This window comes from Epinephelus moara, chromosome 17 (genome assembly GCF_006386435.1).
Source record: "Epinephelus moara isolate mb chromosome 17, YSFRI_EMoa_1.0, whole genome shotgun sequence".
NCBI lineage: Eukaryota > Metazoa > Chordata > Actinopteri > Perciformes > Serranidae > Epinephelus > Epinephelus moara.
This window is the reverse complement of record NC_065522.1, coordinates 20,004,671-20,026,248: the sequence shown is the minus strand read 5'-3', so window position 1 is coordinate 20,026,248 and position 21,578 is coordinate 20,004,671. Positions and strand designations below refer to the sequence as shown.

The following is a 21,578-nucleotide window of genomic DNA, read 5'->3' as shown; positions in this document are numbered from 1 at the left end:
TAGCGTTATGGCACTGCTTGGACGTTACATTGATGTTATTCGGCAGTGACGCGACGCTATTCAAAAAAACTATGCGCGAAGCTCTGAAGAACGTTACACCGAATAAACAACGCAGTCTAACTATCTTACATTTCCTTCACTTTAATATTATTACCGTGTAATACTGCAACACGCTTGTTTGTTTGTTTACTTACAAGGTGCACCAACTGTGGACTCCTGTCGCAGGCGAGGGCCGCCATGTTGGATAGATTTTTCTGTGAACGTCGGTTAGAGCCGCGACGTCGTGACGTAATGACGTCGACGCTGCGTCCGTCAGTCTTGAAGTTATCAGAAATCAATATTCACTCAAAAGCATTGATTCACAGAAAATAAAAACAGCATTACTAGGTCAGATAACTCAGTAGTTTATTATAAGGTTAACTTATTAGCTGGTTTTTAATTTCTGTACCCATAATACTCATGAGTTAGTAGTGCTGTTTGGGTTTACACTACAGTGTATACAGTTTATAAGCATCCTGGAAATTACCAAATGACACAGTCCAACAGAGCCGCCCTCTTTCCCAGCAGAGATAAGCGTGTCACACAGGAGGAACAGAGTACAACACAACACTGTCAGAGCCTTAGGACAGACAAGCTGCCACGGGAAGTTGCACAAGACAGGTATGAGAGTTTTATAATTTAATTCTAAGGTTCTGTTGTGGAATAAATGAGATTATCTTCAATATAGCTCCAGTATTTATAAGGAAAGTTTTGATTGTTGTCAGATGGAAGTGACAGACTGTGTGCTTATTATTAAATTAGAACTTTGTTACACTCTTTATAGCCTAGTTCATGTAAGTTATGTGTAAGTTAGTTTAACTTTTAGCCACTGACAAACTGGCAAAACATAAGTCCACTACCAGAAATATATTCTTATAGTGAATACTTTTACTATGTGTTTTTCTTATAAATGCAGCAGTCAACTAGTTATCTTAAATTCATCTTTTATCAGAATTTTGATTCTGACTGGCAAGGGGATGTGAAAACATTTTGAAATTGCCACATGGCTCTGACGAAGGATCCTCATCACTCCTCTGAAATGATGCCAGTCTGTGACAAATCCTCCGAGCTGGGAGGTTGTTTGTTTCACGTTATGGCTTGGACTAGTCGAATGAGTTATTTCCCAGCATAAATGGACAAGCAATACTTATGCTGTGTATCTCGGCCCAAACTTAAACACAGGAAATAGAATATTTTATATATATATATATATATATATATATATATATATATATATATTGATTTCTTTATTTCTATGTAATCTACTCTCACTCCCTCCTGTGTTAATTTTGGCCCTGATAAGGATGTACGTATTTAATCTCTGCAAACAATTACAACCTACTTAAGTGTGTGTGTCTGCGGTGTGTGTGTGTGTGTTCTGGCAGATAATACAGGATGCCCAAATTTAAACTGAACAGTTTTAAAAATTAATTTGTGCCAACCTCAATTAAGATTAAGTATTAAAGGGATAGTGCACCCAAAAATGAAAATTCAGCCATTATCTGGGGGAGACTGGGGTAAGTTGAGCCACCCCTTGCTGCTAGGAAACTGTAAATAAAATTGAGCATGTGACCAAATATTTAGGAGGAAGGCATCATTTTATGGAGTCTGTGAAGGTAAGAACCACATGGGTTAAGTGGTTAGAGATTTATGTCCAAAAAAGCATTTTTCACTCATGAAAGTGAATTTAGTCTCTCATAAGTTTCATGGGGATTGTGTTTAGACCAAAATAGATAATTTTTAATTTGTTTTATACATCAATTGTGATATCTATTAACTACAAAATGAGGCAGTACAGCTAGCATGAAAGTGCACCATTTTAGCTGTGGGGGCTAATAAAATCAATATGGTAGCTATGGGGTAAGTTGAGCAATTTGAACAGGGGTAAGTTGAGCCGTAAGTTTCTAAGAAGAGGCAACGCTGGATATGGTAAACCAAGCTTTACTTTCAAGGAGAAAGATGAGGGATTCTTCCCAAGAAGCGATGTAATCGCAAAACTCCCCAAAACTCAGAGTCCCAGCAGTGTGTATTCCCCTGCAACCTGGACAGGTGGGATATTGAGTAAAGGGGCAGGTGGGATATGGATGGAAGGAGGGAGGGGGGAGGATGGCGAAGGATGGCTCAACTTACCCCAGACATGGGGTAAGTTGTTTGTAAGGATGCACAACATCCTGAAATATATGCAAATATATTAGTTAGCAACAAAACTATAATAGCCTTGATGTAGTGATCCTGAATATGAAAAGTGGCTCATCTTACCCTGGTCTCCCCTACTCACCCATGTGCCGATGGAGCCTCAGGTGAAGTTTTAGAGTCTTCACATCAATTGCGGAGATCGCAGGGGAGAGGGGGTAGCAACACAACTCCACCTAATGGAGGCTTATGGTGCCCCAGAATCAAACGTCCAAAAACACAGAATCGAAACCACAAAATATCTCCATACTGCTCGTCCGTAGTGATCCAAGTGTCCTGAAGCCCCGACATAAAAAGTTGTTTGGAAAAATGTTATTGCATACACAACTTTTTATGTCGGGGCTTCAGGACACTTGGATCACTACAGACGAGTAGTATGGAGATATTCTGTGGTTTCAATTATGTATTTTTGGATGTTTGGGCGCCAGAAGCCTCCATTAGGTGGAGTTGTGTTGCTACAGCCTCTCCCCTGCGATCTCCACAAGTGTTGTGATTACTCTAAAACTTCACCTGAGCCTCCATCGGCATATGGGTGAGTAGATAATGGCTGAATTTTCATTTTTGGGTGCATTATCCCTTTAAGCTCCAAAGTCCAGGCCACATTCATATCGTCTCATCTCGTCATGTCATGTCTCATAGCGTCTCACATCGTCTCGTCTCATAAAATGAGCCTCATGTATCATCATTCTGTTGAATTTCTATTACATTTTCTCTTAATTTTCTGGTCAGAGAAAATATAAAAGAAGTCACCTCACATGTAAAAAAAACGTTCTCAAGCATCCACACCTGCTCCTACCCAGATGTACTGAATAATTTTAGCAGGGGTAACGCCCCCTAGACACAATATAAGGGCAGGTGCTGTGCTGTGCTGTTTAAAGACTCTGGCACAGGGCCAAGACTGGAGAGATGCCACCAGATTAGGCTGTAAGAAGAGGAAAAACCTCCGTTGTAGTGCAATAAACATACTGTTTAAATGTGGTTTCCAGAGTGTCAGTGCTGACGTTACAGGAAAATCAAAAACCCAGCGATGACAAAACATTTGAGGCCAGGAGCCAGGTCCACCCCTCATGATGTTTTCTGCTGCCTTTTTTTTCCATTAGTATTTCCTGTTGGCCTAGACCTTGGGCCATCATAGGCTGATGACGAGGACCCCTAACTCAGGGTCATTGGGTCTCAGGGGGCCCAAAACATGCTTCTGGCGAAATTATGTAATATCAGGGGACTACGATGGCGTAAATAGTCACACAAGTATGAAATTTGGCAAGGAGTATCCTGACACAAAGGGGGAAGTAGCAAAATAAGATTCTGGGGCTTGCTGCCATTTTATTTCAAAATATCACACATAACATCTCCCCCAAAGAAAAACAAAAAAGTAACTGTTCCTTTGACAAATTCTCATCAAAAAGGATCATTTTTCATCACTTTGTGTTTAATATCACTGCTTCACTTGTACATAGACAACCTCCCAATTTGATAAGCTTCAATTTGAGCCCAAGTTGACCTTTCTATCTTGAAAATTACACTTGCTTTGGCTTAAATTTGTCACCATAGCCTACCTCACAGAGAAAACATAATTTTCAGTCACCAGCCTTCCAGAGAATCAACTTACCAGCAATGTGAACCTGGAAGTGTTGAGTTCCCCAAAGTTTTATGTTAGAAATGGGTCCCCAGCATTTAGAAACTGGTGAACGCTAACTTGCATATGTTGGGGAATTTGCATCATTAGCATTGGTTAGCATAATCACCTATGTAGGCTATATTTCAGTAACTGCTTGGCCGATTTGGACAGTACTGGAGTGGAGTGCTGTATAAATGCCATGACAGCAGCAGTGGTGGAGGAAGTATTCAGATTATTTACTTAAGTAAAAGTACTTATACCAAACTGGAAAAATACTCTGTTACTAGTAAAAGCTCTGCATTGTTACTGACAGTAACAGTATGTAAGTACAAACAGGGAAATGTACCACATCTTTCCACAATATGCAGGAGGAAGACTTCCTCTGCTCCTTAATGTGGGCCTGTAAAGACTGGACAATGCTGCATCCTCGACTTGATCCTGTAATAACATCAAAGATTACAGTAGCCTCTCACTGCAGAACTTCTGCAGGTCTTTCACCACAGTCTTCCATACTTTCCTGGTACTCCTGACATCCAGACAGAAGCCTTTGTGCAGAAAACCCATTCCTCCTGGTTCAGCAGAGCATGGCACTTGGTCATCACCCTCACTGTCAGCAGGGTAACAACCAGTCAGAGCTCGTTCTCACTTTCTACGGTTGTAGACTTAGAAGAAGAAGGATCAACAGACTATGTGGATGTTTGACCTCAGTTGTTTTCCTTCACTAGGATCGCCTCTGGTATATTTTCTTCAGAGACAGTGCCTGTTTGTGGTTCTTCTGTTTTGCATATCACTCATTTCAGTCGTCTTCAGTGGTTCGGTCAGCTTTTTAGTGAGAGCCGATCCTGAATGTGGGAAATGATGTGCGGATGAGTCACTGATTCTCGACACATACAAACACAGTAGTTTGTTAGTACTGTGTGTCAGCCAAAAAGAAGAGAAAGGTTAGAGAGGTCAGTGTTGTAGTTATGTTGATGCCTGGCTGCTGTGAGATCCTTTAGACAGAACACTTATCCACTAATACAACTGTATATGACTTACAGTCTAACCATTTACAGTCATCCTCCCTTGGCACTTGACGATATAAGCAGCTGAGGCAGCATCAGAAAAGCATTAAACAATAGACAAGCCTTCCAATAGGCGACGTAGGCAGAAGCCTAGGGCACCACCCAGTGGGGGGCGGCCGCCTAGGGCCAACAAAAACGAAGGCAAGGGAGAATTATCCAAAGATCTAATGCTAACAGCCAGTCAGTGATAGGTATCGTGGAGTGGAGTGGCACAATTTGTACCAAGTAGGACATGTTCCTGGATCAACATCCCACAGTGCGTTCCAGGACCAACTTTGCAATCAACCAATCACAGCCCTCTGACATCATCAGCATGCTGTTGCGGTGCTTCTTCCAAAATTCCTTTGCGCTCCTTCAGAGCTAACCTAATTTTCCAAATTCAAGTTAATACAACTCAACAAAATCCTCAGCAACACTGTACAAAAACCTTGTAGGCTACTGCAGGGTTAGCGAGTTAGCTAGCTAACTAGGTAGGCTAAACTAATGAGTAAACTCGCCGATAGACTAGAACATTAGCAAGTTAGCTCGCTAACTAGGTAGGCTAAACTAATGAGTAAACTTGCAGATAGACTAGAACATTAGCAAGTTAGCTCGCTAACTAGGTAGGCCATGCTAACAAGTAAGCTTGCCAATAGGCTAAGATATTGTTCATTAAGAGTAAGAATGATGTCATTTTACAGTTTCAACGACCTGTCAAGGACACATTTTCCCTCCTTTTAATAGCATATTAAAAACTATTTTTGGCAAGATTGCAGTGCTTGTGTTGATCCAGGGCCATCACTGCCATGCTGACCCTGGATATATATGTTTGTTGATCTAGAACCATCGTCATCATCTTAATCCTGCATAATTTGTTTAGGTTAATCCAGGAACCAGGGTCATTTTTAATTGACACAGGACTACCCTGTGTTGATCCTGCATAAATTGTTTGATCTAGGGACATCTTTGCCATGTTGACCCTGGATACTATGTTTATATTGATACAGGACCATCGCCATAATGTTGATCCTGGATAATTTGTTTGATCTCGACCATCATTGCCGATCCTGATCTTGTTGATCCTGAATAGAATCACTGATGTTGATCCAGGGCGTCATTGCTAAAGTTGACATATACAAATGATCTAGAATCAACACAATGATGATGATGATGATGATGGTCCTGGATAAACCTAACCAAATCTATCCAGGATCAAGGTGGAAAAAAGGAGGGAAAATGTGTTAACCGCAGGAATTTGCAACTGAAAAATTATATTATCCTTATGTTAATGAACAATATTTTGGCCTATTAGCAAGCTTCCTTGTTAGCATAGCATACCTAGTTAGCAAGCTATCTCGCTAACCCTGCAGAAGTTTTCATGGTTTTTGTTCAGTGTTGCTGAAGACAACTTGTTCAGTTGTATTAACTTAACTTTGGTGTGATTGGTTGGTTGCAATGCTGGTCCAGGAATGTTAGTGTGGGATGTTGATCCAGGAGCATGTCCTACTTGGCAAAATCACGTCTTGTAAGAGGAGTGTATGTGAAGAGCATTAGAGTGAGAGAAAATGAAAAGGCCAAAGCACTGTGCAAAAAGAAAAAAGAAGCTGAAATTTGCAGACTTGGTTTGCACATACCATCTTCTTGCATTGTGTATTTATTGTAGTTGTTTATTTGAGTTGATTTCTCATTAGCTCTTGAGATACTGTAATTCGTGTGTGTACTAATACAAGTCTTTGTTTTCTGTGCAGATATACAGTATCCAGCAACCAATGGAATACACCATCATCTATGCATGCTGACACAGCACAAAAGCAAACCACAGGTTTCACTCAAACATTTGACCTCATGTCAGAGCCTCCTAAGTGCTGCATCTGTCTGGATGAGTTCACCAGACCTGCTTCCCTCCCCTGTGGACACTGCTTCTGCCTGGGCTGTATCGGCGAATACTGGAGGATCAATGGGGCCTGTCAGTGCCCCCTCTGCAAGGCCTTTTTCCCCACCAGGCCACAGCTCAAAACAGACCAAACACTACATGCTGGTGCCCCGACCGAGGAAGCAGCCGTGCCTTTAAAAGCCGGAGAGGTTCCCTGTGATTTCTGCCCAGCGAAGCGTAGAGCAGTAAAGTCCTGCCTGAAGTGCCTGGGATCATACTGTGCCGCTCATCTGGAGCCTCATTACCAGAGCGAAGATCTTGGGCGCCATCTTCTGATCAGTGTGGTGAAGAACCTGGAGGACTCTGTGTGTCGACTGCATGGGAAGCAGTTAAACAGGTTCTGCAGGAGTGATCGAACGTGCGTCTGTGACGTGTGTGCCCAGACAGAGCACAGGGGCCATCACATTATATCTATCAACAAGGAAGCTACAAAGAGGAAGGTAAAGTCTAATAAAAGCACAACACCAGGAAACATTTAAGTTGTTTTTGTGTATCACTAGCAACATTAGTGTGTTACTTTGCTCAGACAGTAATGTTGTCAGCCCAAACACTGGACTTTGCAACTTATTTAAAGTTGAAGAATTGTATCAGATCTATCAGATTTATCAGACTATTTAACTTTTGAGAGAATAAATAACAAAATATTCCATTAACAAAAAGTTTCAAAGCAATAAAACACACAGTTTCAACAACTTTACACGGTCAGAGTGGCCATAAATATAACATTTTTCACTTTTAACTCTTTCACCCTGTAATATTTTAGGGTAAACACCCTAAATGTGTCTGCTATCATATGCCACTTAAACTTTTTCAATAGAGAAAACAAGTCTTGAGGAGTTAAACCAAAAGTGGACACTGTCCGATTTTACAGTTAAAGTGCATGTGAGTGCTAATTGTAACGGCGTGAGCTACGGTTTTAACACAGCTATAAAACAGTATTTAACCATTTAAATGGCAAAGCCACAATATTTAAGTCAAGCAGCTGTTTTACATTGATTTCATATCAAACATATGATCACATCGTGTAAAAACATAGCAGTATTGCCATTTCGGGATGCATCCTGTCTTTTATTGACAAAAAAAACTACAAGTTATATCAGCAGAATCAAGTAGAATGGGATATAGTGTAGGTATATGAATGGAAATACCCTGGACATGATAACACATGCAATCACCGGCAACCTACTATAATGTAGTGTATAATAATTGACATGTCAACATGCAACAACCTTCAGGGGTGGGTTTTTTTTCTGATGGTGCAGTGGTGAAAGTGGAGCAGTGTGGATGAATGAAAAATGAAAACAATAGTTTATTTTGGGTGGTAACGCATTATGTGACATTGTAAATGTAATAATTACCCCAAATCCTGTTGGTAATGTGTTATAATACTTCATTACTGCTAAAAAGTAATATATTACTGTAACGCATTACCCCAAACACTGGTTATATGTGTATGATATTATATATGTACAAGTTAACCAATCAAGCTGCACTTGCAAAGCTAGGCCGTTACAAATCTGCCTAGAAAGCCGCTGGACGCACTCATGCTAGCAAGCATGTTATGTGAAAACTATGCTAACTGACGAAGAACAGATACATGCAGACAACTTTGTGGACTTTAGCTCCACAATGTACAAACACAACTTTAAATTCAAAGAATATCTGAATATTTTCAGCTAGTTTTGCTAATTGGTTTTCCAGCCACCGTTACTTGCAGAGTCAACCCGGTCTCAGTCATTGAAATAAGGCGCTTGGGCAGTGGGTTGCAGCGTCAGACACTGCCGAAAAAAGCTGTCCTTTAACATTGGCATGACAGGCGGCCAGTTGTCGTTATAGTGTAACGGCGCCTGGCGGCATCAGGGGAAACGTGGCAGGACAAGGATGAAAGTTAAGGCGGCTAGAGTCCAAGTAAAGTGGGTGGGAGGGGTCCAACAAACACCAACTTTCACCTGGGAGAGTGGTGTTCACATCCACATAAGATTATAAACCAAACCCATTTTTTTCGTAAACCCAACCATGTGTTATTGTTCCCTAAACCCAACCACATGCCTTAGTTGTTGGAAGAAAAAAAAAAAAACATCAATTTGTGTCGTTGTGCCAACGTAGTGCTTTTATTTTGAAAGAGACTGTATGTAAACATTAAATTTCCCGTGAAAACAGAAGTATATTTTGAAAGAAGAAGATGCATGTAACAGGCAGAACTTGACACAGCGTCCCAGAACGCCAACAACCAACGCAACCAGGGTACCTTGCACGTTGTATCTGGACTTGGAAACGTCGTTATGTGACGAGGCCGGTGTGAGAATGTGTTGGCTGGGGAAAGAAAGCTCAGTGCTTATTTTAATGGATGGGTTTTGTTTCTATGCAGCAATATCTTGACACTAACATTAGCTGGGTAGCTAACGTAACGCTACGTTAACAGAGAGTTGACTATACAGTTTACAAGCTAACAAGCATACTGCGATAAAAGCACAACACTCGCCATCAACATTCAGTGTCTGGCTGATCTGCTCCAACAATTGTTAGGGTTGAGCCGCATACTCGGATGAAAAGAGTACAGATAATGTATTTTTTATGAGCACAAGTATCATACGAGTAAAATGTGTCATTATCTGTACTCACGAGAAAGGAAAATCCGAATCTGGGTAGCTATGTTTAATCTATTACTCCTGTGATAAAGGATCATCTAAAGCCCAATTCTGAGGCTATTCTGTAAATACTTTTCTCATAGATTATAAATATTGCAACTTCTGATTAATCTATATAAATTTCAGGCTTAAAGTAACTACTTTCGATTAGGCCCAACCTACTTTTGTTTTAAACCACGCCCACATATGTTATAATTGCTCCCATTCCGAATACAGATACAAATAATTTAGTTGGTTGAAGATACAGACAGATGCAGATGATGTTCTCGCTCATCCCTAACAAATGTGCTCTTTTGTCTTTGTTGTGACATTTTATGACTGACTCACCAGTGACAACCCCAGCTTCTTTGTGACAACTGCGAAAATTCTGAACTACTTGTACAAGTGCTCAGAGTGACCACATAAAAGCCAGGGGACTCTGGAAAAACACACCATGTGGACAAAGGCCCTAAGTTGCCATTAACATGTGACTTCAGGAAACAAATTAAACCAATAACCAACAGAACACTGGAAACCACGCTGCTTTTTACAAAACAAAAGTGAAACCTGCTTGCATGTGTTTATTTTGTCATGTTTATGAGGGCGCTTCAAAACCTGAAAGCTAAGGAAAAGATTTCAGCAATTTCCCGCAATGACAAATTGTGTTTGATCAATGCATTTAAGTGAAAGAGGAAAAAAAAAAAGAACGCGGAGGGGGAAGCATAAACATAATTTCTATGACAGTAACCTTCAACTTTTAGAGAACATCTGGTCTTAATTGTGAGAAACAGTAAAAACCGCTGCGATGACAAATATTTAAACATGTTCTCATTTCACCACATTTTTATACAAAAATACCACAATTATTTTGACAATCATCATGATTACAAAACAAGGAGGAGGAAATACACAAATAATTACTCAGAGAAACTTTAAAGCATGTGGGTTGAAGGTCTCTAAATCTCAGACGTAAATCAGTAGTCAAAGGAATAGAAGACTAAACATCAGTGATGGATGTGTAGTCGGGGTTACAATATGCTTCAAAGTCAAAACGCTGATGGAACAATGCAACAATGACGCTTAGCATTGGTTTCTATTTCCATTAATTAGACTGTGCCTGCATCTCATCACATGCCACAACAATTCTGCTTACATAATGTTTTCTTTTTCCCATAGTTCAAACTAAAATGGAGAAGAATGAAACTTCAACAAGCCATTCAAGAGGGACTGAGTAAAGTTGAGAAGATCAAGCTCTCCGCAGACCTGAGCGGAGAAAATCGAAAAGAGGCATGGGCACAAAATAAAGACCTCATCAGACGGCTGGAGGAAGAAATCTCGGAGCTGCAGAGGAGAAACACTGAGCTGGAGCAGCTCTCACAGACCGACGACGACCTCCACTTCCTGCAGGTCTGCGTGAAGCTTGAGAGTCCACTTCACAACTACGACTGAGCCTTCAGTACAGCCTCTTGTGCTTCCTCTACAGAGATTTCTACACACTGCTTCGTATTAACGATTGGACAAATATGTTCAGGATTCACCTTCAAGAGCACTGAAATAACGTTTTTTCTTTTTTTTCTTTAAATGCAGCATACCTTGGACAGTGTGTTTGGTTCAAATGATTAGTTTGACATTTTGGGAAACACACTTATTTACTGACATGACCCCCGCATCTGTCCATTAAATCCGAGGCTACAGCCTGTTTGTTTAGTTTAGCATAAACATACTCTATTCTGTTTGTTGCCAGGCAACAAAACAGAGATTCCAGGAAGTTAGAGCCAAGCAGTATTTTGGGAGACAAAACTCTCACGAAAAGGCGTAATGTCGTTTTTACACATTAGTTAATGTAGGGAGTAATTAGTGTAGGAGAGACTTTGTGACCTTACAGAGCTAGACTAGCTGTCTCCAGGGGCATGTCGAAGGATTGGCCTGGGCCACACCTGAAATCCAATTGGCCACCCTGGTGCCACCCCATTATCCTATGTTATAACGAACCTGGTAGGAGGTGGCCCTAAGGCTGAAATATTTAAGTTTTGTTGGTACTTCATCGGTACTGTGACCGTTTACTTTTCAGCTCTGCACTTTTCGGGTAAATAGGCTATGATATGGTGCTTGTTAAGGTTGCTTAGCAACCTAAGACACAAGCTGCCGCTGTGCTCTTGAAAGCTGGCACAAAAAAGGCACAAAAGTAGTGCCAAGTGCCCGACCTCGTGTTTTCCAGGCAGTTAAGACATGGCATGAGTACATCCCCTAACATCCAGGCGAAGCTCCTGGACCAACTGATGGTACTCCCTGTGGTTTCTCCTCTTTCTGACAGTCTCATGTACCTACACAGATCTCAGTTTCCTTGTGACCAATGTACTACTCAGGAATAGCCTCTCACCTTCAATCAGAGCCAGAGCAAGTGCCCTGCACCCATGCATATTTTTATGCAGATTTAAGGTACAGATCTGTGAGTTCACTTCACAGCAATTGAAAAGACGCAGCAAGCTGCAAAAGCACTCTGTCTGATCGAGGCCTCAAAGAATAAAGTATAAACGCACTGTATTACAATTTAAAACAGAGAAATGTACGAAAATATAAGATACTGTGATGTTGATAAAGAAAATATGAGTAGTGAAGACAGAAATGGTAAATTACTGGTATTCTGCCCCACTTGGGCCATCCCAGCCAAATAGTCTGGACACACCACTGGCTTTTTCGCAGACCTTCCAGTTTTTGTGCTAAGCTAAGCTAACTGGCTGCTGGTCATAGCCTTATATTTAAGGGACAAAGATGACAGCAGTATTGAGCTTCTCAAATAACTCCTCTAGACAGTGAATAAACTTGTTTCTCAAAATGTCACAGTTTTGCTTTTATAGATTCATGTTTAAAGAAACAGTAAACCTCAAAGACAATAATAATAATCGCTTAAATCCAGTAGGTTTAAAAGCCTCAGCTTGATCCAGGAAGTGACCGCTGACTCATTTTGAATGTATTGAATGAATGTAATTTATGCCTGGCTGGATGATGTGATTCATTTTAAGGATAACGTGAGCTTGCAGGCGGTACAATATGTCAGCATTTGAATGTTTCAATTTTTTGAATTTTTTTCCATTTTTGCACAAATGAATAAAACACTGTATTTTGGCAAAACCATATCACAGATGCATTTTTGAATAAAAAATACCACAAATCAATACTTTTGTTTGTTGGAGTGTACTTTTGCCTCGAAAGATGTCAATGAACTGTATGGAGAGTGATCACTTTAAGTCTACCAGTCAAACATTGAGCAATACGCAGAGCTGTGAACACAAAACCTCAGTGAGTGTCCCAGTAAAACCTTTTGGCAGGTCCAGAATTCGATCTGTGTGAACTTGCTCAACGTGCACCACACCCTGCAGCAGGCAAAAAGACGATTTGGTTGCTCATTTGCTTGCGGACATGCCTCTTTCAGTAAAGGAAGTAACTGGCAGAGGTTTTAAACAGAAATGAAACTTAAGAGAAGGAGGCCAGCCCAGAGGAGGGACACACACAAGGTGGGAGTGGACAGAGAAGCTGACAAAAGCCTGTGAGATTCGGAGCATCTCAATCATCGAAAGGTAATATTCAACTTACATCATAAAAATATTCTTAAAATGCATGTCTGTTCAAAAGGGACTGACAAGAATGAAAGTACTTTGAGGGTCTGTTTAACCCTTTTTACCGTAGGGGATTAGTAGTATTATACGATTACTGTACAATTAAAGAGTTTAAAACGTGCTAAATTAAACTCCAGTGGTGTTTCAGACAGGGTTTTACTGCATGGTTTGGCAAAGTGTGTGTTTCCTCCGTAAGTTTCAATGCTTTCTTTCCTAATGTTGGGATTTCATACACACACACACACACACACACACACACAATTATCCAGTGGGTGTGTCATCAGTATTACCTTAGTGTAGAGTTACAACGATGATTCTACTGACGTTTCCTTGTTGTGCGGAGAGATGCTTCGTCATCTTGACTTTTGAAATCTGTCCAACAAAAACCCAATGAGACATAAAGTAACCCACAATTCTTATTACCTGTGCAAGAAAACCTGTGTCCTCAACACTGCTGTCCATCCAGGCTCTTTTCAACAGGGTAACTAGTTACAACAAAAGACACAACATCTTGTTTCTACAAGCAATGTCTCCTGAGTATACACCAGTTAAACTGTACAAGGATGCAAGGGTGCTGATGTTCAGAAAAGGAGTTCTGGAATCCAAAAATCTCAGCAACTGGTGAAGAAATCATTGAATTACTGGAAAGAAATGTCAATTTTTATGACCTCTGCAACTGTAATATTTCATTCAGTGGCACCCCCCAAATTTTTTTGGGGCCAGATGGCTGGAAATCTTGGGGTGGCACTTCAAAACCAAAAATCCATAACTGAATTCAAGGACTTCGATTATGCTGTTGCAGTAAAAAGGCTAGCTGCAAATTATAAATATGAGAGTTAAGGAATCCCATATGCTTTTATTTCTTATTTTACAGTTAATATTACTAATTATCTGATGTGCACAGACTAATACCAGTACAGTTGGGTGTGGGTACCCATAGAACCCATTTTCATTCAGGTATCTTTGGGTAAAAGTTAAAAGGACCCCTTCGAAAACGGCCATGCCAGTTTCTCCCTCGCCAAAATTTAGCCTAACTTTGGAGCATTATTCAGCCTCCTTCCTGACAAGCTAGAATGGTCATGTAGTATGTAGTAGTACAGACACAGTTGGTACCAATGGATGCCTTATGTTGTCTAGTTTCACAAGATACCAGTATCTTTGCATTAGCTAATGCTGGATTTATACTTCTGCGTTGAATTGACACCGTACCTTCGGCATAGGCTCTGCAACAATGTAGAGCTTACGCTGTTCCCTACACCATAGCCTGATGTTCATCTCTCCAGAAATGTTCACCCAGACCTCCTGTGTATTTCTATAAGCTGAAACCATTTCCCTCAGTGGAAACAAAGCATTTATTTACTTTAATTTCACAGATGATAAAAAATAAATTGTGAAGACAATAAAGTCTCCACAAAATAGCGTCGCTAGGTTGAATTGGACAATATAAAATACAATAAGTTTGTGCTAATAACGTTAGCATGTTGTATTTTTTACAGCTGACAAAGTTATGTACTTATGGCATAATAAAGCACAAATATGTTAAAGCTCAATAAATTGCTCAATTCACAACTGGTGAAACAACACATTCTTCCTCTTTTAAATAAGAAGTTGAAGTAATAATCACAGTGTTGCTCAATTCAATACAATTCAATTCAATTCTTTAACTTTATATTTCTTTCTGTGTAGCTCATAATAGCCCTTAAAGCAATGACTCTAACTCTTCTCTACAGGGTTCCCACACCTTTATACCAATTAATTTAATATCTTTCCATAATATTTTACCCTATCTCCAGGTGACATGAAAAAGGGCACAATTTTGAGTGTGGAGATGTTCGCACACTTTGTTTTACCACAACTAAATTTGGCCATTATTCTGCTGTTGGGAAACACAGCTCTGAAAAGCTCACCCGTGTTAGCACACAAGCTGCACAAATACTGAGAGTCCATTGTCTGTGCCTGCATCACTTCAGTCCATAGCAGATCATTGGATAAGGCAATGGACTTTTAGACCATTAGCATCGGCTAATTTAGACTTAATAGGCTGTTTTACTTTCATTAAAAGCCCCAGAACCTTGTTATTCATGGTCAAAATGGCTCTTTTGATAGTAAAGGTTGCCGACCCCTTCCCTAACCAATTCATCCATCAAGGGAACGAGTACTAGCCAATCAGAGCGAGAGTAGGAGGGCTCATTCCTTCACTATCCTAGGAAATGCAAATTCACTTTGGGGAGACTGTGCGCTTGCTAACTTTACTCGCTCATTAGACATTCCGGCCACCAGCTAGCTGCACACGCCAATGAGTATTGGGGGATTCTAGTGAGGTTTCAACTGTCACACAGCGCAGCACCAGATTTTGTGTTAATTCAACGATGTTAAAAACATCCTTCCATTTTCTAACCGCTTATCCTCTTGAGGGTCACGGGGGGGCTAGAGCCTATCCCAGCTGACATTGGGCAAGAGACTGCCAGACTATCGCAGGGCTGACATGTAGAGACAGACAACCATTCACACCTATGGTCAATTTAGAATTATCAATTAACCTGCATGTCTTTGGACTGTGGGAGGAAGCTGGAGTACCTGGAGAAAACCCACGTTGACACAGGGAGAACATGCAAACTCCGCACAGAACGGGTCCCCAACCTGGGATCGAACCAGGAACCCTCTTGCTGTGAGGCGACAGTGCTAACCACCACACCACCGTGCCGCCCATGTTAAAAACAGACAATTGAAAGTTTTCCCAATCTTATTCTTTTCCAGGAACTTCATGACCGTGGGAACCCTGTCTCTATTTGTGCTATTGCAACTCTGTGTTTTAACATTTACTCTTAACCTTGTCACCTGTGGAAACTTGAACATTTAAATGAATATTTGAGGACAAACCAAAAAAGTCTTTACAAAGCCAAAAATGAACATAACAATCCGAGACACGACATTGCTAACTGACTAACATTATGATTCTCTCTTATAGCAGATATGGCCTCCACTCAAGCATCGCCCAGTGAGACCCACCCACTGGAGAAGCATATAACATGCTCCATCTGTATGGAGGTGTTTGTGGATCCTGTCACGACAGCTTGTGGCCACTCCTTTTGTAAGAAATGTCTGGACATCAACTTTAGGTACAACGACATCATGTGCCCCCTGTGCAAGGCACATCTGAGTAAAACTCCACAGGTGAACATCGTCCTGAGAAGCCTTGTGGAAGAGATGACAAAGACCTCAGAGGAAGACGTTGATAAGTACACCGGGGCGCCTGGCGAAGTGGCCTGTGACATTTGCACAGAGCAAAAGCTGAAGGCTAAGAAGTCCTGCCTTGTCTGTCTTGCCTCGTATTGTTCGACCCACCTGGAGAATCATACTTCGACTGAAAGGTTGAAGGGCCACAAGCTGGTGGAACCTGTGGAGAACCTGGATGAGAGGGCCTGTCTGCAGCATGGACGTCCCTTGGAGCTGTACAGCAGGAAGACGAAGAGATGCATTTGTGTACGCTGTACTGAAGAAGATCAAGAGGAGGTTGTTTCCTCTGAAGAAGAATGGGGCAAGAAGAAGGTAAACTAAAACATGTGTTTGGATTCAAATCACCAAAAAGTAGTACATGAATAATGAGACAAAGTTTGGACTTTGACCTGCTTTTTTTGACTACAGGCCAAGCTTGGAAACACAAAGGCAGAGTTACATGAGAAAATTAAGAAGAGAAAAACGCGGGTGGATGAGATTAATGCATCTCTAAAGAGCTGCAAGGTAAGTTGCAAGAGAGACAAACATGACTGATCCTGGGCTCGCCTGGTTTGAAGAGCCAATCAGACGAGTGTGTCAGTGAAAACTGGCTGAGCAAGTTTGCGACAGCGTGGCAGTTAAACACCATGCCAGCACATGTTTTTATAGTACACACAAATGATAATGCTGCTTCTCAGGCCAGATGGTGATATAATGAACTTCACTTAAAGGTCTCCAAGCAGTGGTGTAGTAGTATGGAAATGTTGATGCTTAGGCTACGTTTACGTTACAGGACTTAATGCTCAGTTCTGATTATTTCCCCAGATCCGACCTTTCTGCCTAGACTGTTCACATTTATGTTTAAAGAAACCCATATCTCATATCAGTGTGAACAGATCTCTGCCCTTAAACGGCGCACGTGCAACCAGTAATGTTACACACATGCGCAATGGAACAAAACCAAAAAATGTCACATTTGCAAAACTGGTGTTTGGGGAAAAAATGAACAATGTAATGAGGCAAGTTTCACCTCTAAATGATCACAGTAATAGGAAGGTCAGATAATAAGTAGTCATGTGCTTGAGTGTGTAGTATCTTTGGAGAAATGGCTCCTCAGAGCAATAAGCATTTTTTTCGGGATTAAGGGCTGTCGTACAAATGGGCTTTCGATCTGCTAACTTTATTGGTAGGTATTGCTGTTAGCTCTGTAGAGAGATGGGCTTGTGTGCGGCTGAAAGAGGAGTCAGGAGTGGCAACACATTCTCACTCCTACCTCGTCACATATATTGACATTTGGTAATGGATTTTCCACATCCAGATACAATGTGAAAGGTACCCTGGGTGCGTTGCTGCTGACGTTCTGGGACGACGTGTCAAGTTCTGCCTGTTACATGCATTGTTGTCTTTCAAAATACACTTCCATTTGCACAGGAAATTTACCATTTACATACAGTCTCTTTCAAAATAAAAGCACTACGTCGGTAAAACACCTTCAATAATGAACGCATATAGTTGGGTTTAGGCGACAAACACACATGGTTTGGTTTAGGAAAAAAGAACTGAGTTTTGCTTTATAATCTTACGGGACGCGAACACCGGTCTTCCGGGGGAAAGTTTGTGTTTGTTGGTCCCACCCGCCCCACTTGGACTTTAGCTGCCTTCACTTTTGTTCTCTTTACGTTTCTTCCTGGTGCTGCTGAGCACCGTTAAACTATAATGGCGACCAGCCGCGTATCATGCCAATGTGAAAGGACAGCTTTTTTTGTAAGGTGTCTGATGCCCCAAGTCATTGCCAAAGTGCCGGATTTCAACAACTTCGTAGTGACACTGGGTTTGGAGTGATGGGGCCGTGATGTGGAGGGTTTCACGAAGGAACAGTTCCTACAAACCTTAGGGCCCTGAAACAACAATCCGATGGTTGCCTGTTGGTCAATGTTGGGCTGAAGTTTAGCGTCCATAACCCTAGTTTTTGAGGCGTGTCCTGCAGTAGTTGGCCCTTGCAGCTTTTTTGTCAGCAAATTCAGCATAATTAATTGGTGCTGGAGACAGCTCAGTGCACGCTTACGAAACATAAGAGAAGAAAGAAAAGAAATGCCGTCAAGAGGGCATGACATAGATATTAGGTGAGATTATTTTTCAGCCATTGAGCTCCTTGGCAGAAACGGTTTGTAATTGTTTTGTCATCACTGTTCACTGGCACACAATAAATATCCTTTGTTCTTTAAATGTGGTTGTGTCTTTACCCTGCTAAGTGTTATTTCCTCTTTAGCAGGCACAAAAATCTACATGCTAGTTGGCCATTGGCTGTAATCTTTGCGGTGTGTTCAGGTGTAGCCTTATCCTACACAGGCAGCCTGAGGTGACACAAGGTTCACTTTTTGTTGCCACTAGTTCTTTCTTGGTTTGGTGTGTCTGGGTCTTTAGGATGTCCAAGGCTACATTCCAATATCTCTGTTGGTGCCTCACAACGCTGTCACGGCCTGTAGGCAAGTTGTACCCATCAGAAAGCATCTGGCAGTCAGGTTCTACTGGCTGACGACTGGGGCAGTCTACGGCAGGAGGGTACGGCTACAGTAGCCTTCTGTAATTTCAACGGACCACTCCGACACTGTACAGGGTGTGATCTGTTCCTACACAGTGAAGTTTAAACGTGGAGAAACCATGGATGTATGAACAAAAACATGAATTCCAATATGACCGTTCCTATAGTGGTCCCACTGCCAGTGATCATATCGGATATAGGACCACTTATTACAGTGACCCAGATCTGATCACCATATATATTGTGTTATACCTAACATTTCTGCAAGTGTTGTTGCTTGCTTGGCCTCACCCTTACCCTTCTGTATTTCCAGGACCAGCTGGAGAATGAGTGGTGGGATATTGAGACTGTGTTTACAGCAGTGATTAACACTGTAGAGGAAGCCCAGGCTGCAGCTCTTAAGCCACTAAAGGACAGGAGGGAGGCTGTGGAGAAAGAAGCAAAACACATCAAGACAGAGTTGGAAGAAGAGATCGACAGGCTTGAGAAAACCATCTTCGAGCTGGACGATATATCTGCGCTTGAGGATCACATCCTTTTCCTTCAGGTGAGAGGAGTAGAGCATTTTTGCTGAATGAATGCGATCCAATTACCTCTAAATCTTTGTGGCTTTTATGGTTAGATCTTCTCTGTAGCCTGTTGGTTCATCTGTCTTTCTCCTTTTCCCTGTCTCAGAGATACCCATCTCTTCAAGACCTGGACAGCATCAATGACTCGACAGAGCTAGAGCTTGACACATCACTGTCTTTTGGCACGATGAGAAGAATCACAACAGCCATGTTGCAACAGATCCAACGGGAAGTAGAGAAGCTGACCTCCACTGGTAAAGTTAAATAATGATGGTCAGTGTTAAAAGCTATGTTGACTTCATTCATATAAAACTATTTCTTTACTTTGCAGAACTTCAGAGACTTCCAAAGTTTACAGGTACGTGTTTCTCCCTCATGATATATTTTCAAAAAATTGGCTTTTCTTGTCTGATCTTATTTTTAACTTGTAATTAACAGTGGATGTAAAGCTGGATCCAACCACAGCACACCGACGCCTTGTTCTTTCTGATGATGGGAAGGAAGTGAAAGATGGAGGGGAGGACCAGGAAGTAGATGAAAATCCAGAAAGGTTTGATCTGTTTGCCAGCATCCTGGGGCTCAACAGGTTGACCTCTGGGAAGTCATTCTGGGAGGTGGAGGTCAGCAACAAGACGGGGTGGGACCTGGGTGTGGCAAGGGGCGACGCAAACCACAAAGGGAAACTCTCTCTGATCCCAGATAGCGGTTACTGGGTCACCGTACTGTATGAAGACGATAAGTACGCAGCCCTGACATCTCCACCGGTTCGTCTTTCCCTTAAAGAGAAACCTCAGAAGGTCGGGGTGTTTGTGGACTTTGAGGAAGGTCTCGTGTCCTTCTACGATGTGACAGCTCAATCCCACATCTACTCCTTCACTGAGTGTTCGTTCAGTGACGAGCTCTTCCCGTATTTCAGTCCACATGTAAAGCAAGATGAGAAAAACTCTTGTCCTCTGATTATATCTGCTGTGAAACACTGTGAGCAGGATGTGGATATGAAGGATGAGCAGGTTTGTGCTCCAGTTTAGGGAAATTTTGGAGGTCAAAAAATTGGGTTCAGTAGAATGTGGAGGAGGAATCTTAAGGCTCAGGATTGGATGGATTTGAAACAAATAATTAATCACTAAATAGAGAAGAATTTGAATTAGTAAAATTATTTGGAAAAGGGTAGATCTTCAACCCTCTGGAGTCGACGAATGTGCCGGTTCATCCAAATCACATGACCGATTTAAGATGACATAGCAGCAAGATGCAGCCTTGCTGAGAATCCATTTCAACTTCGTTGAGAGTGCGAATTTCAAACTATATACCAATTTTGAATTGTGTTGATAGGTCAAGTAAAACCAGATTTATGATAAACAGTTTATGCTACGCTTTTTCCTGAATATTGTCATCACGTTTGTTGCAAGAAGAAACAGTAAATATTGGCTATTCTAAAGGAAAGTGCTCGCAAGCAAAAAAAAAAAACCCATGACACCCTCTTTCCTATTGGTGTTGTTTTTTGTGTGATCCATCGGTCCATGTGTTAATACAATATGTCAAAATGAAAACATAACTGTAAAGTCACACAGGTGAGGTTGTGCTGAAAAAATGACACCAAACAAGGCCAGGTAAAGAATTTTTAAGGTGAAAATTAAAGGTAAAATCAAAAGTAGTCAGAAAATGCCCAATTATACCCTTTACCACAAAGGGTTAATTGATGAATATGCAACAAGATGTGCTGATACATGAAAACAAGCCTTGGGGAGTAACAATGCTACTACTGTTTATAATGCAAGTTGCAGATTTTCTGTCGTCATGGTAAAAACTGACACTATGAGCTGTAATATCGGGTTGAATTTGGATTGTGAGTAATAACTAATGCTAATCCATACCCATTGGTAGCTTTGTCACCTTCTACCTATGCCAATCCTCAATGCCTATGTGCAGTTTCACATAGATTGACCACGTCAGTGAGTAGAAAAACGTGGGTCAGACAGAATGACTGACTGACACACTGACAGTTTCCATGATTATGTACAGCATACCATACCATGACTTAGTCATACCAAAAATTAGAAAAAAACAACAACATTGGGCCACAGGGGGAGCCACAGGGGGAGCCACAGCGATCTGTCGCATTTTAGCCATTTTTAAGCATTTATAGCGCCACCCAGTTGCCAATTAGAGTTAAATTTCTCC

General features: G+C 41.3%; 2 protein-coding genes across 3 annotated transcripts; both read left to right on the top strand.

Moving 5' to 3' along the window:
- Positions 1-514: 514 nt before the first annotated feature.
- On the top strand, positions 515-12,623 carry LOC126404525 (E3 ubiquitin-protein ligase TRIM47-like). The gene is made up of 3 exons (XM_050067799.1): positions 515-660; positions 6,642-7,266; positions 10,630-12,623. The coding sequence occupies exons 1-3, from the start codon at positions 530-532 to the stop codon at positions 10,900-10,902; spliced, it is 1,029 nt and encodes a 342-aa protein (XP_049923756.1). The 5' UTR covers positions 515-529; the 3' UTR covers positions 10,903-12,623.
- Positions 12,624-12,768: 145 nt separating this feature from the next.
- Positions 12,769-21,572, top strand: LOC126404506 (E3 ubiquitin-protein ligase TRIM39-like). 2 transcript variants are annotated; one of them, XM_050067776.1, is made up of 7 exons: positions 12,769-13,031; positions 16,042-16,619; positions 16,716-16,811; positions 19,142-19,375; positions 19,504-19,651; positions 19,729-19,755; positions 19,836-21,572. In XM_050067776.1, exons 2-7 carry the CDS (start codon positions 16,044-16,046, stop codon positions 20,423-20,425), a joined length of 1,671 nt encoding a protein of 556 aa, XP_049923733.1. In that variant the 5' UTR covers positions 12,769-13,031; positions 16,042-16,043; the 3' UTR covers positions 20,426-21,572. The 2 variants fall into 2 exon arrangements, with proteins under 2 accessions (XP_049923733.1, XP_049923732.1); XM_050067775.1 differs by having other exon boundaries at positions 16,039-16,619.
- The last annotated feature ends 6 nt before the right edge of the window (positions 21,573-21,578 follow it).